The sequence below is a fragment of the Elephas maximus genome, chromosome 2, assembly GCF_024166365.1.
Source record: "Elephas maximus indicus isolate mEleMax1 chromosome 2, mEleMax1 primary haplotype, whole genome shotgun sequence".
NCBI lineage: Eukaryota > Metazoa > Chordata > Mammalia > Proboscidea > Elephantidae > Elephas > Elephas maximus.
Genome location: NC_064820.1, coordinates 83,968,372 through 83,984,537, shown reverse-complemented (window position 1 = coordinate 83,984,537; position 16,166 = coordinate 83,968,372). Strand labels below are relative to the sequence as shown.

General features: G+C 38.9%; 1 protein-coding gene across 2 annotated transcripts in view; it reads left to right on the top strand.

Annotated features, from left to right (window-relative positions):
• The window catches only part of DMGDH (dimethylglycine dehydrogenase), an 89,278-nt gene that overhangs the window by 22,635 nt on the left and 50,477 nt on the right, over window positions 1-16,166 (top strand). For both annotated transcript variants that reach the window (XM_049866515.1, XM_049866524.1), the window contains 3 exons: window positions 3,034-3,238; window positions 10,565-10,813; window positions 15,039-15,237. In XM_049866515.1, the coding sequence (XP_049722472.1) occupies window positions 3,034-3,238; window positions 10,565-10,813; window positions 15,039-15,237 (653 nt within the window). The remainder of the gene's footprint in view (window positions 1-3,033; window positions 3,239-10,564; window positions 10,814-15,038; window positions 15,238-16,166) is intronic.

The window sequence follows — 16,166 nt, the reverse complement described above, 5'->3', positions numbered from 1 at the left end:
TAGTTGGCAAAACCGGTGAATAATGCTGGCATTTGGGCAAAGTAGAAGGTGGGCTAATCCCTGGATGGTACAAACAGTTAATGTGCTCACTGCTAAATGAAAGGTTGGTGGTTTCGAGTTCACCCAGAGGGACCTTGGAAGAAAGTTATTGAAAACCCTATGGAGCACAGTTCTACTCTGACACACATGGGGTCACCAGGAGTCAGAATCTGCTTGATGGCATCTGGTTAGAAGGTGAGATGTCAGGTATGCTAAATGAAATATGAAAAGGTAATGCAAAATCTTAGTTGTTCCCCACCTATGACACCTAAGGAAACATTTTCAATACTTTATGCTGCGGTGCCCCCAGATCTAAGAGTTTCCATACATAAGCCTATTTGAGAACTGCAGACAAAAAGATACCCTGGTATGATAAATATATGTATAGAAAGGCTGTATTACTAAAATGTTTTTAAAAATCAAATTAAGAAGTACCGTGCTATTTTGCTATACAGTTATCACCTGAGCTCCTAGCTGTACTTCCCTGACAGACTCTGTGCCAGGTATGGGTCCAGATTTACATCAAATTTGGCTGAGATAATCTACCCCACAAGGAATTTAGTGCTTTTTCCTGCTGGATGATAACCTCTTTTAAATAATAAGAACACTGACTAACATTTACTGAGCACGTATTTACATACCTTACTATGGCAGAACCCTTTACATGCATAATTTCATTTAATCTTCATAATAATATTATGAGGTATATATTATTTCTAACGAGGAAACTGAAACTTAGATAGTTTAGATAGTAAGCCCAAGTTCATTCAGTTAGAAAGAGTGGGAGCAGAGATTTGAACCCAGGCTGCCTGGCTCCGTTGCACATACCACTTCAGTGTACCGGGTGATGCTGTTCACGAAAGCAGATGCTTACATTTCCCCACTGGTTAATACTTTGGTAGTTTTGACCCCTGAAGAGTTTCTATTATTGATCTGAATGCTGGAGTTGTTTGCCCTTGAGAGTCTTTACAGATTGCTGACGTTCCATTTCTATAGTGGGAAGTAGTTTTGTGTGATACTGGTATGGTGGCAGGCTGGTGTTGAACTGCATTGCTGCCTTGAAATTCCATCTCTGCTACCAGCAAAGATGTGCTTATGTCTGTTTATAAGTCACCCTTGGAATACTTTGCTGAGAGCCTTCGCCATCATGGGTTTTTCTTAAGAGCGTTATGCAATGGGGAATATGTGTGAAAGGTATTCTGGGTCTGGGGGAGGGTATCAAATAGAATAAATATGACAACACTGCAATGAGTACATATTCATTTATAAATGCCAGCTTGACATTTGGAAATCATCAGTAATGTGAATTCTATTAAAATCCAAAGTCCCTTGCACTAGACTATATCAAGTAAAGAGATTGAATTAGTAATTTTAAAAATTCCTGCAGAGAAAATCCCAGGCCCAAATGCCTTAACTGGTGAATTATACTGTAAATTTAAAGAAAAATTAATACTAATTCTTTATAAACTCTTCCAAAAATAGAAGAGAATGAACATGTCCTAACCCATTCTAGGAGGCCAGTATTGCCCTGATACCAAAACCAAAGGCATCTCAAGAAGGAAAACTATACACCAATATCCTTATGACTAAAAAATGACTATAGATGCAAAAATCCTCAACAAAATACTAGCAAACTGAATCCAGCAACATATTAAAAGGATTATATAGTAGGACCAAGAAGTAATTATCCTAAAAATTCAAGATTAGCTTAACATCTGAAAAGCAATCAAATAACCCTATTAATAGCATAATGGACAAAAACCACATGATCATCTCAATAGACACAGAACCAGCATTTGACAATAGACCCTTGCACACGTATGGCGCTCAGTAGATTTTCATTAAATGGATGAGATCTAATTTTAATGCTTTACAATGTTCTATCTTTTAAGCAACTTGATTTAACCTCCATTCTTCTTTTTAACCCTCACAGTACCCAGCCTGAAGCCCTAGCACATAAACCAAAAAACCAAACCCAGTGCCATCGAGTCGATCCCGACTCATAGTGACCCTATAGGACAGAGTAGAACTGCCCCATAGAGTTTCCAAGGAGTGCCTGGTGGATTTGAACTGCCGACTCCTTGGTTAGCAGCCATAGCACTTAACCACTATGCCATCAGGGTTTTCCCCAGCACACAGTAACTAAGAATTAGTTGTTGAATGATTGAATCGAGTATACATTTTGCTGACAACAGGTATAGATTTAACACGTGCATTTATGAACAGCATTAAATAATTAAATGTAAATGATAATTTATGAGAATGTAAAAACAGTGCTGTATCAGTTAGAATTAGATTTGGCTGCAAGTGTCAGACAGCAAGATAAGAATATTTAAGCAAGATAGAAGTTTATTTATCTTTCATTTAGCCAGTCCAAGACTTGAGTGGTAGCTCTTTTCCATGAAGACTTCAGAGACCTAGTCACTTTCTCGGTCACTGATCTATCATTTCTAGAGTGTGACTCTTGTGTTTTTATTCAGAGATGGCAGTTAGCACCCCAGCCATCTTATCTGCATTCCAGACAGCAAGATGGAGGAAGATACAAAGAAGAAGAAGAGGTACAGGGCATATGCCAGGTGTCTTTTTAAAATGGTTCCTGGAAGCTGCCACACAACACTTCCACTTACATCCCATTGACCAGGACTTAGTAATAGTCCTGGCTAGTAGCTGGAACTAATAGCTGCCCCAGAGTTTGGAAAATGTGCTTTGGGCTCCCTTCTCAGTGGCCATGTATCTAAATAAACACTGGGGCTCCATCACTATGGGAGAAAGGGAGAATGAACATTGGAGACAACTGCAAGCCTGTCTACTCAACGCTCAGTGAGTCCCGCCTACGTCCAATCTTAGATACAGAAAAAAGAATTGCAGATCAATCTGATGCCAAGTGATAGATTATACTTTAAAAGTTTTATTACGCATGTCTGGCAGGACATGTTTACATTGAGTGATAACTATATATTGGTTTGAATACTGACTCTTTTGTGACCCATTTAGGTTTTAGCTGGACTGTATAATCCTGGAGATGGTCACATTGATCCGTATTCTCTAACTATGGCCCTGGCTGCTGGGGCCAGGAAATATGGTGCCTTTTTAAAATATCCTGCACCAGTGACTTCTTTGAAACCCAGGTCAGACGGAACATGGGAGGTTGAAACACCACAGGGATCTATGAGAGCAAACAGAATTGTGAATGCTGCAGGTAAGCATCATACCTTTTTTTTTTAATTAGTGCTTTTTTTTTTAAAGTGGCAAAGATAACCATAAAGTAATGTTACATACTACTCATGCTGTAATGAAACATTGTGGTCCTCCAAAGTTAAACATTTTATCTGTTTCTAAGCTACAAATCCCTCCCTCACCACCGCCCCTGTCTCTTTGCCTGTAGTGAGTAAGATACTATTCTGTCCTTGGTTATCCACACATAGAAAGCTGGTACTCTCCTTTATTCCTCTTTTTCTTCTGCTCCGGACTGTGCTTTGCCAAATCATTCTTTACTTTTCCTTCCTATGTCTTCTTCTTTATACTTATAGCCAAATTTTAGTGTTCAAAACTGTGAGCATCTCCTTTGTTCTCAGTTAGCTTTTTAGGGCAGACTTGATGATTTGTGTTCTCTCACTCTCTTTCATTTCTGATTACATTTGCGTCAAGTCAAAAGACTTAACCCTTTTCCTTTCAGAACATTGTTAAACATATTTGGCAATCTTTCCTTTAGGTTGGCAGCCTGCTTCCATAAATATTTACAGCCTTGGAAACCTTATGGGGTAATTCTACTCTATCCTATAGGGTTGCTATGAGTTGGAATTGACTCGATGCCAGTGGGTTTGGTTTTTGGTTTTAGGGTTCTGTGTTACAGCTTAGAATCATAGAGTATTGACACAAAAAGGGACATTTGAGGTCATCTAAAACCTTTTTTTTTTTTTTTTTTAACAACCTACTCATTTTCCATTTGCAGAGGCCAGGGTCCATGAGGGTCATGTTACTTGGCCAAGTGACACAGCTAGTTATGTCAGGGCCAAAACTTGAACTTGGGCCTTTTGATTCTTGAGTTAATACACTTTCTAACAGTTCGGTTGCATGAAAAGTCATTTTCAACTCTCATATATACGAAAATAAATTCTAGTGAAAATGCTTGTATGATCTAAACTGGACTATTTTCCCAGTTAAATATAAATTAATTTATATTTTCCCATAGTTCATAATAGTTCACTTAAAAGTTAAAATAAGCATGAGGCTTTAATTGATTTTCTTGTGGTCTGCTCTTTGATTTGTTCTTTAAGTTATAAAATGAAAACAAGCTTTGTTATTTGTCTGATTGAATTATATGCCATGAGGAAATGCCAGAAACGTGTATGCCTTCCAATTCTTTCTTCTAAATTATAATTTCCAATTGGTGTTATTTTGTTTACAAAACATATTTAGTGGTCAAAAAAAAGGTCATGTTTTCAATATTTAAGAGTCTAAATTACTATTTCTGAATATTTCTAACCCAAGCCCTCCTTTGAAAAGCACAAAATCTCATGCCTTCTTTAACATCATTTGAAATTCAAAATAATGTAAATGATTTGTCTAAGAAATAAAAGCAATGACATAAAACATTGCTTTGTTTTGAACCTCACTTGCACTCTAATCTTCATCTCATATCCCCCTCCCCCACTGTCTTTGAGAACCACTGGTCTAAATTCTATTAGAATTTATTCTAATTTATTCATTATTTATTAATTTATTCTAATTTACTAGAATTCTATTCGAAATTATTCATACTTTTTTTTCCAAGTAACAAGGATTCCCTGTAATACTGCAACTTTATTTATGGTCTCATGAAATCAGTCCCTATAAACCTATTTGACTGTTTTCATAGTGAAGGCAAATACTAAACAAATATATTCGGACTCCCATATCCAACACTGTGGCAGCATTGCTAATTGATGGCAGCAGTCATTCAAATGGGCTTGGACAAAGCCCCACCATTTTTCTCAACACCATGCTTCAGGCAGCTACTCATTCCCAACTGATATTTTGAGATATGCAAGACCTTAATTTAACACATTTACCCACTGTTTTCCCAAAATGGATAAACTTTGTTTTACATAATTAATTGCCATAATAATTATTTTTTAAATAAGCCACCAACCATGAGGAATAGGAAATTACTGAAGAAAACGGTAGCATAATCTCCAAAGAGATCTGGCCTAGATAGATCCAGGACATTTGTGCTACCAAAGTTTTCTTGCAGCTGTGAAGTTGTGTGGGGTGGGGGTGGAGCAGCATTCTGGTGCTGGCCTGGGAGAACAATTTCCTGGAACTAGGTAGACAGTGTGGAACTGTGTGGAGCAGTAATGCTTCCCTCTGTTCTTTGTTCCTGATGCCTTCTACCCAGCCACAGCCACTCCATGTCCTTGGTTCCTGGTAACTCCAGGCAGCTCCTTGCTGGAAGTTGTGTGAAGAACATAACCTCTCAACAGAAGAACACAACTCTGTCCTTTCTTTATGTCATTGAAATCAGATCTCTGGTCTATAATCATTTTTTTTTTTTCCTCCTGTATCTCTTCCACTGGGAAAAATTCGCTGGAAAAAGTTTACCTGATTACAAATTAGTAATGTACAGGAGAGGTACTGCATGTGTGCGTGTGTTTAATTATTTACAAGTCTGTGTTTAAGGAAATCTTATGTAAAGGATAGATGCCGCCAAAAGGGTAAGCCTCAGTAATTGGGTGCAAAGGTTAGGATATGACCCCTTCTGGAACTGAAGCTAGCAATGATCAATTTTATGAATGAAAGCAGCCATCTGTGGAAGGCATCATGCTAACATGGTTTGAGAATATGTTGGCTGATGGAAGGTTTCCCAGGGTTCCCCAGGGAGACCAGTATGTCTCATATTAGGGTCAGGTCACCAGACCAGCTCTGAAATCTAATTAAGAAACCAGCAATTAAAGGCCTCTATTACCTGGAGCCCTGGTGGCACAGTGGTTAAAGCGCTCGGCTGCTAACCCAAAGGTCAGCAGTTCCAACCTACCAGCTGCTCCATGGGAGAAAGACTTAGCAGTCTGCTTCTGTAAAGATTTACAGACTTGGAATACCTCTGGGACAGTTCTCTGTCCTAAAGGGTTGCTATAAGTTGGAATTGACTCAAGGGCAGTGGGTTTGGGTTTTTTTTTTTTTTTTAATATTACCTATTCAGTTGTGTACTGCTGGAAGTTTCTCTAAGTGGAGTCATAAAAGAAGGCTGCTGGGTACTCAGAATACCCATGAAAACCAAAGCCTAAGAGTAAAAATTTGTCCGTTTGCTGGTATGTTTCCAGCACTATTCAGGGAGTGGGGGTCTCTGTGATGCCAACTGCGTGGCCTGGGCACGTTGCTCATTTGTAAAATGGGGATTAATAGTACCCATCCAAGGACTCCCTGGGTGGCACAGACAGTTAAGTGCTGGACTACTAACTGAATGGTTGGTGGTTGAAACCCACCCAGAGGCTTCTTGGAAGTAAGGACTGGCAATCTGCTTTGGAATGATCACAACCTTGAAAATTCGATAGAGCAGCTCTACCCTGCCCACATGGTGTCACCATGAGTTGCAGTCGACTTGACAGCAACTAACAATGACAGTACGCATCTTGGAGAGTAGTTAATTATGAGTATTGAATTTCCAGACAGCTTGGTTCTCAACCTAGTGTGCGTAAGAATCATCCAGGGAAGTTTCCCAGCCTTCAAAAATATTCTAATTCAGGAGTTCTGGGTGGAGTTTCAGAATCTATAAAATAGACGAGTACTCCATGTGAGTCTATAGCAGATGGTCTGTAAAACACCTTTTGAGAAACACCACTATATAAGTGGGGTCCCTGGATGATGCAGATGTGTTCGGCTGCTAACCAAAAGGAAGGCCTGGCAATCTACTTCTGAAAAATCAGCCATTGAAAACCTTGTGGGGCACAGTTCTACTCTGATACAGTGGAGTCACCATAGGTGTTCCTATAGGAGGGAGAATGTAGTGGCCTTATTCTTGAATGAGCAGAGCTGAGAAACAGATTCTAGATGCCCCTGAACTCTGGGTGTGCAATATGTGCAATAGTCTAGTTTGCCTCTAGAACCCAAAGCTTTCAAACTCTGTTTCATCCCACTTTCGTTCTATTTCCCTCCCTTAGGTGCAGCGCAGGGGCATGTTATTGTTGTTAGGCCCTGTTGCATCAATTCCCTCTCATAGCGACCCTGCGTACAACAAAATGAAACATTGCCTGGTCCTGCGCCATCCTCACAACCATTGCTAGACACAAGCCTGTTGTTGCAGCCACTGTATCAGTCCATCTCACTGAGGGTCTTCCTCATTTTCACTGACCCTCTGCTTTACCAAACATGACTGGTCCTTCCTTGTAACATGTCCAAAGTATGTGAGACAAAGTCTCTTCATCGTTGCTTCTAAGGATCATTGTGGTTGTACTTCTCCCAAGACAGATTTGTTCATTCTTCTAGAAGTCTACGGTATAGTCAGTATTCTTCGCCAACATTATAATTCAAAGGCATCAATTTTTCCTTGGACTTCCTTATTCATTGTTCAGTTTTTGTATGCCCGGGGCATGGGCAGGTGCTCTTTATCATAATGAAGCTTTTTCTTTGCATGGTGATAAATGTTTCTCTTGACCTCACTTCCAGTTGGCTTACTTAGCCTGAGATAACTTTTGAAAAATTTTCTTAAAGATTTTCCTTATTTGATAAACCAGAAATGTGAGAGGATCGTGCTAATATGAAACCCAGTGTTCAGCCAAAAAGAATTATTTAATTTTCCCGGATTCTGCATCAAAGAATGAACCCATCATTGTCACTTGATAAACTCTCCAGTAGAAACAAACTTGTCCATGAAACTTCACCCTTCATTTTAACCCCATTTCTATTAATCACTGCAGTTTTTTTTTTTTTTTTTTTTAATGGAAGCCATTTCAAATGATCATTATTATTGACTCTTCAGTTGTTTTTCAGGTGACAGTGGTAGATTATACAATGATTCCTTCATACTTGCCCCTCTTCCCTTTGAACTTGTTACATGGGTGATCTGGCAGAAGTTGAAGTATAATCCTGGCTAGATTTAGGTTAACTTGATTGACATATAGAGGAAGAGAGTGCCAACAGACACTACCACCATAGAGTAAAACAGTATAGAGCTTGCTATGGGGTTTGAAGTAATATAGTTATATGGTACTTACGCATACATTTTCATTTTATTTTAATGATGGAGTGCAATAATAACCAAGCAGTTGGACTCAGAATTCATAAATATGCAACCATGTGGCAGAATTTATTTTTTTTAATTTATGCTTTTAATTGAAACAAGTATATTGAGGATATTGCAGTGGTTTGAATTGCTAGGCTAAATATTTTTACTTTCTATATTTTTCAAATTGCTCTAGTATATATAACTAGGATATGTGGTTTTACTATGTTTTCCTACAAGATCCTGACTTTGCTAATTCATATCTTCCTGCTAGCAAAAATAAATCCAATCTCTAAATTAATAAAAGACCAACAAATAGTTCTGATGCCCACAGATCAGAGTTTTGGTTGTAAATGGGCACCCATTTCTGGGATTATTATAAAAGTGTAAATAACATAGCTGTCATGGATTGAATTGTGTCCCCCAAAAGTATCTGTTAACTTGGCTAGGTCATGATTCCCGGTATTGTATGATTGTCTACCATTCTGTCATCTTATGTGGTTTCCTTATGTGTTGTAAATCCTACCACTATGATGTAATGAAATGGATAAGTGGCAGTTACATCAATGAGATCTACAAGATTAGATAGTGTCTTAAGCCAATCTCTTTTGAGATATAAAAGAGAGAAGCAAGCAGAGAAACATGGGAACATCATACCACCAAGAAAGCAGTGCCAGGAGCAGAGCCTGTCCTTTGGACCTGAGGTTCCTGCACAGAGAAGCTCCTAGACCAGGGGAAGACTGATGACAAGGACCTTCCTCCAGAGCCGACAGAGAAGAGAAAGCCTTCGCGTGGAGCTGGCACTCTGAATTTGAACTTCTAACCTCCCGGACTTTGAGAGAATAAACTTCTCTTTGTTAAAGGCATCCACTTGTGGTATTTCTGTTATAGTAGCACTAGATAACCAAGACAGTAGCTGTTAGGCTAAAACAACACAATGGAACGAAAGGGTGATGCTTGGATGGTTAAATGGAAATAAACTTGGGCACTTAGTAGTCCATAATCTGGGTTTCTAGATTGACTCATGCTATATCTAGCTCTGAGCTTCATAATGACAGAGATTTCAGAACTCTCTATTAGATTCAGAAAAAAGAAGAAACAGAAATGATTAAAAATTAGAGAGTGTAACCTCTAAAGAAAGAACTTAAGATTCTCTAACACTTGAATGAATACTCAAAACTACTATAGGACGAACAAGTAAATACAACTCCCTACTCCAAAATATTTCATTGATAAATGAGGTGTCACCACATCCCTGCCAAATAATAATCATTTTAGATCCTAAAATATCTTTATACAAGTGAAGGTGTCTTTAGTTTTTAAAATAAAGGCTTTGTGCAGCAAGAAAACCAAAAATGTGATGTTTCCAGTCTTCCAGAGTGATGTTGGGCAGGTCTCTTACCTTCTCTGGACTTTAGCTTACACATCTGTATGCTAAAGGTGGCCTCAGAGAAAATCAGGTTTCCTTACAGCCTCAAATTATCCTGTTCTATCTTTTGCAAATGAAAAAATAACATTCATGTCCACCAATAAGACAGTCCCTGTGCAAGTTGTGGAGTGAGAAACATTTGTTTTTGGAACTCCCCACCCACTTATGAGACCCTCCCCCATGAGCTGTGGCTCCTCCTCTCAGCTGTAACTCTGGGGTACCTTCATGCTCTTTGCAAGAGAGAATCTTAAAACTAACTCAAACTAAACTTCTAAAAAGCAGATAAAACTGAACGTGCTGTCTCTCCCAAAGTATATACATTTTTAAATTTAAGTTAATAGACTGGAATTTTGGGCATCAACAAGTTGAATAGAGGAGATTTTGGGGAATAGAGGGGCTGACTTCCAGGGTTTTACTATGTACTATTATTATTACGTATTATGTCGATCACAGTTTTATTTCCCTTAAAATAAAGTTCTTTGTTTTTTTCCTGTCCACCTTTGATTATGGGCAAAACACTTTTTCAGGAATGGAGTTGTTTTAGATTACAGATATCTTCACAACTCTGGAGCAATGTAAAATTTTTTTCTTTCATATATGGCAGTGTTTCTCATCTTTGTGTGTGTGTGGTAAGTGTATATAAATATAATAAAACATTTGTCATTTCAACATTTTTTACATGTACAATTCAGTGACACTAATTACATTCACTGTAAAATATTGCGTTGTTTTCTTTCTCTCACCCAATTTTGCAGTGACAAAACATTTAAAGACTATTATGACATTCAGACTTTGCCATGAGCAGTCATATCTTCCAAAATGTTTTATTTTACATTGTTATTGTCAGATGTGGTATTTTTATATATATGATGAGATTTTTAAATGACTTTTATTTTAAGGATTTTGGGCTCGTGAAGTTGGTAAAATGATTGGACTAGAACATGCCCTTATTCCGGTTCAGCATCAATATGTTGTCACATCAACTATACCTGAAGTGAAAGCTTTGAAACGAGAACTCCCTGTGCTCCGTGATCTGGAAGGATCTTATTACCTTCGACAGGAAAGGGATGGACTTTTGTTTGGTCCATATGAAAGCCAGGAGAAAATGAAACTTCAGGATTCCTGGGTCACCAATGGAGTCCCTCCAGGTGGGTTCAGCAAATGAAAAGGTATAAAGGTCTAGAATAAAATGACACCATAATACTAGTCTATCAGACACCTGGGTGTTGGAAGTAAGTGGTTTGAAGTGACCACTGCCCTCATATCCCTCTGAACAATCACAGCAAAGAGTGAGGCTTCTATGAGGAAAGAGAGGAGATGCAGTTGTTGGTGGTGGAGAAGCTGAAGAGACGTTGTAGCTACTTTCAAAGGCCCCAAGTGTATTTTTACGTGCCCATACTAACCTCCTGCCTTCCTCATTTTATCACTTGGTCTATTCACAAGATTAGGATATAGCTGCTTTTGTGCTTTGGTGGTTGGAAACACAAAAGTATCCAAGACACAGTAGCAAAAAGATGGAAACAACCTAAGTGCCCATTAACGAATGAATGGATTAACAAAATGTGGTATATACATACAGTGGAATACTCTGAAGCTATAAAGAGTAATGATGAGTTCTTAAAACATCTTTTAACATGGATGAATCTGAAGGACATGCTGAGTGAAATAAGTCAATCACAAAAGGACAAATATTGTATGATCTCACTTTTATGAAAAGATGAGGATAGATACACGTGCAGAAAGCAGTATTCTTTGGTGGGTACCAGGGATGGGAAGTGTCACTTTCTAGACAGTAGACACTTGTTATTTTTGGTAATGGGAAAGGGAATACTGAATGCAGGTGAAATCTGCACAACTTGACCAAGATAAATGATGACACTAAGAAGTACACAAGAATAAGGGACATTTTTTGGTAAATGCTGTAATGTATACAATTTTGCAACGACAAGCAATAACAACCAAAAAATATGTGTATGGTTAAACCAAATCAAGCCCATTGCCGTTGAGTCAATTCTGACTCATAGTGACCATATATGACAGAGTAGAACTGCCCCAAAGTGTTCTAAGACTGTAATCTTTATAGAAGCATACTACCACATCTTTTTCCCAAGCCGGTGGGTTCAAACTGCCAGCCTTTTGGTTAGCAGCTGAGTGCTTAACCACTGCACCACCAGGGCTCCTTTTATATTTGTGATTACATAGGAGGATATGTATGTGTATATAGGAAGGCATATAGTATATGTGTGCATGTATAGGTGTATCTATAGGCATATGTATATAAACATTTGTATATACATAACCAAACACCTCATGGAATTGGTTTACTGGGTTTGCCATGGGACACCTTGGTCAATTGACATAATGTAGTTCCTAAACTTTATGTTCTACATCCTAGTTTGGTGAGTAGTGTCTGGGGTCTTAAAACCTTATGAGTGGCCATCTAAGGTACAACTATTGGTCTCTACTCATCTGGAGCAAAAGAGAAAGAACAAAACCAAACACTCAAAGAAGAAACTATTCTAAAGGACTAATAGCCTACATCTAGTAGCCCGCTAATAGTCTCATCTATCCTGAGACCAGAAGAACTAGATTGTGCCCAGCCACCATTACCGATGGTTCTGACCAGGAACACAATAGATGATCCCAGATAGAATGGGAGAAAAATGGAGAACAAAATTCAAATGCTTAAAAAAGGCAAGACCTAGTGCACCAGTAGAGACTAAAGGAACCTCTGAGACTGTTGCCCCGAGTTACCCTTTAAACTTGGAACTGAACTGCTCCCAGAGGTTATCTTTCAGCTTAATAACAGGTTCGCTTATAAAATAAACAGTATCACCAGTGAGTACTAAGATTTTTTAAAAAATAATCTATATGAGACTAAACTGTCAACATTTACTGTAAAGCAAAGGTGAGAAGGTAAGAGGGGGCAGGAAAGCTAGATTAATGGTAACACAACAACCAGCATGGAATTAATGAAAATGTTGACACATTGTGAAAAATGTAACCAGTGTCACCTGAATAATGTATATCAAAATTTTAAAATGGGAACCTGATTTGCTGTGTAAATTTTCACCAAAAAGACAATAAGATATTATTTTTAAAAAAGTACCTGAGGCAGGACATCCAGCCTACAGAGAATGGAAGCCTGGGAGTCTGTAACAGAGCAGGGTGGGTTGTTACTGCAGACTGAGGGTCCTCCCATGTTATAGAAATGGTATGGAAAAGGCTCAGGCCTTTATTTTAAAGCAGGAGGTACTAGCTTCCCTTCCAAGTTCTGCAAGGGAGATGTATCTTTTATTTTTGCTTTTCATGGAAAGAAAACTTCTGCAGATCTGGATTAAAGATTAGACCACTTGTGTGAATCTATAAAGGGAGCTAAAATATCACTGGGACACTGAAATATTACAGCGAATTTGAAGACATGGAGAAAGTTGTGCTTTCTAGAAGTATACTTTGATGGTCTTCTTGAGATAGAGGGGAATCTCCTCCCACTCCCCATGAAACAGCTATGCCCAAGTAACAGCAAATGATCACTCAACTGCCTTCCATAGAAGGTGGGTGCACATTTGGGCCTGAGTGGAATAGCTCATGATCACAGAGGAAGGGCTGAGCTGCCATCTAGGAATCTCCTTCTCTGCTCTCCCTCCATGCTCTATATGCCTCTTCTCCAAATAAATGCCAAACAAATATTTAAATAATATCACTTGGAAGGACAGCCAGATTGTTAGCTGCCCCTGGGTGCTCCCATGTACTGGTTTGGCCCTGTTAGTCTGGATGCCTCTACTGTGACTGACCTAACATGCAGTCCACAGTAGGAGCAAGAAGCTGACCGGCTTCTGTGTGGGAAATCAGCCGTATAAATGGAGACGTTCTTTGTAAGCTCATCTGTGGCCTGTCTCCAACCACAGTGCTTTTTAAGACAGAAAATGGTTGTACTCCAAGACCTTGCCTCTTTTCATAGAACTCTAGCCTTTGGATATGTGTGGAAGCAGGCTGGAGTAAGAAGGTTGCTGTACCACTCCTTCCCAACTGAAAAGGTATGTTAAAAGGGGGCTAGAATCCATCAACTTAAATCTGGAAATACTTTTGTACTTTTCCCCAGGATCCTTTGGCTTTGTAAACTCCCATTTGCTCTCAGTTGGGAGAATGAAGCAGGTTTTTATGGCTAACTGAAGGATAAGGACCTGTCTTGGCAAACTAAATTGTTGGTTGGTTTTAAAAGAATTGTGATTGGACTAAATATGAGAAATTTAATAGACATAAATTTAAATTTTCTCTTAATTAGAAAGGAGCACAGCTATGAACTGAAAGTTGGAGGTTCAAGTCCACCCAAAGGCACCTTGGAAGAAAGGCCTACCAGTCTGCTTCTGAAAAATCAACCATTGAAAATGCTATGGAGCACAGTTCTACTCTAACACACATGGAGTTGGCATGAGTTGGAGTCAACCTGATAGCAACTTCTTTTTTTTTAATTAATTGAAAAAGGTTGACTTCCATGATTTTGTTTTTCAAGAACATAAAATTATTATTCTCAGTAATATGATGACTGCCCATCTGTAGGTATTGAATACCAAGGACCATTAGCAAAATGAAAGTACCTTCTTAACAGGTTATTTTTTTTTATTTAAATTTATTTATTGTGCTTTAAGTGAAAGTTTACAAATCAAGTCAGCCTCTCATACAAAAAGCTATACACGCCTTGCTGTATACTCCTAGCCGCTCTCCCCTTAATGACACAGCACATCTCTCCTCTCCTCCCTGTATTCCCCAGGTCCATTCAACCAGCTTCTGTCCCCCTCTTCCTTCTCATCTCACCTCCAGACAGGAGTTGCCCACATAGTCTCACATGTCTACTTGAGCCAAGAAGCTCACTTCTCACCAGTATCATTGTCTATCTTATAGTCCAGTCCAATCCCTGTCTGAAGAGTTGGGTTCACGAATGGTTCCAGTCTTGGGCTAACAAAGGGTCTGGAGACCATGACCTCCAGGGTCCCTCTAGTCTCAGTCAGACCATTAAGCCTGGTCTTTTTATGAGAATTTGAGATCTGCATCCCACTGTTCTGCTCCATCAGGGATTTTCTCTCGTGTTCCCTGTCAGGGAAGTAATTGGTGGTAGCCAGGAATCATGTAGTTCTTCTGGTCTCAGGCTAATGTAGTCTCTGGTTTATGTAGCCTTTTCTTTATCTTGGGCTCATCTTTACCACATGTCTTTGGTGTTCTTTATTCTCCTTTGCTCCAGGCGGGGTTGAGACCTTAGATGGCTGTTTGCTAGCATTTAAGACACCAGACGCCTCTGTTTCAGAGATTTAAATCACTTTAGAGCATTTGTCAGTGCAGCTATGGAACACTGATGACAGTGACATGTCTTTTCAGGTTTTGGAAAGGAACTCTTCGAGTCTGATTTTGACCGAATCATGGAACATGTTGAAGCTGCCATGGAAATGGTGCCCGTCTTGAAAAAGGCTGACATCATCAATATCGTCAATGGTCCTATCACCTATTCTCCTGACATTCTTCCTATGGTGGGGCCCCATCAGGGGGTCAGAAACTACTGGGTGGCTATAGGCTTTGGGTGAGTATCCCTGTGTAATTCAACATTTATTATAGAATAATATTTTTAAATAAGTCTTGTCCCATAATCCAAGGCCAAAAGGGAAAATGTGGAGGGTCAGAGAGAGAGTTTTCTCCCTTTCATGATCAATGAAATGTGCATTAAAAATTTCAGTCTTAAAACCCTGACCATGTAATGGTTTAATCACTTCTATTGGTTTTAAAGATTAGCACATTGATGGGAAGTGATTTCCTGGAAATTTCTCTTTGCATATTTCCTGCCATTTCCATTATTCGTATCTCTTCTCATGCTGTGTAGGTCAATTTGCCTCAATTTCACAAGGATGTTTTCATAACACAGTGTGACAAAGATAATTCAAAATATCTAATGCATAATACATGTGATGCATTTTTCATCATAATTCGTGTTTGTCCAACATGATTTGTTTCTTTATAATTCCTCAGGTTGCTTCCTATTTTTTATTCCATTACCCCTTTGGTGTTTCATATATAATATTTGCCCTATTAATTTGGTGAATATTGATGTCAAGCTCATTTTGCTATCATATCACAGCTTCAAATTTGCTTTTCCTCCTCATTTTATGTGGTCATTTATTTTACTTATATTCAGTGATTGCCAGCTCTGTGCCAGGCCTAGTACTAGAAGAAGGATCAGTAGTTGGAAAATATGGCCCTGGTGATAGAAACAATGCCGGAGATCGAGTGATAGAATTTTGCAAGACCAACGACTCCTTCATTGCAAATACCTTCTTTCACCAACATAAACGGCGACTATGCACATGGACCTTGCCAGATGGAACACACAGAATCAAATTGACTACATCTATGGAAAGAGATGATGGAAAAGCTCAATATCATCAGTCAGAACAAGGCCAGGGGCCGACTGTGGAACAGACCATCAATTGCTCATATGCAAGTTCAAGCTGAAAC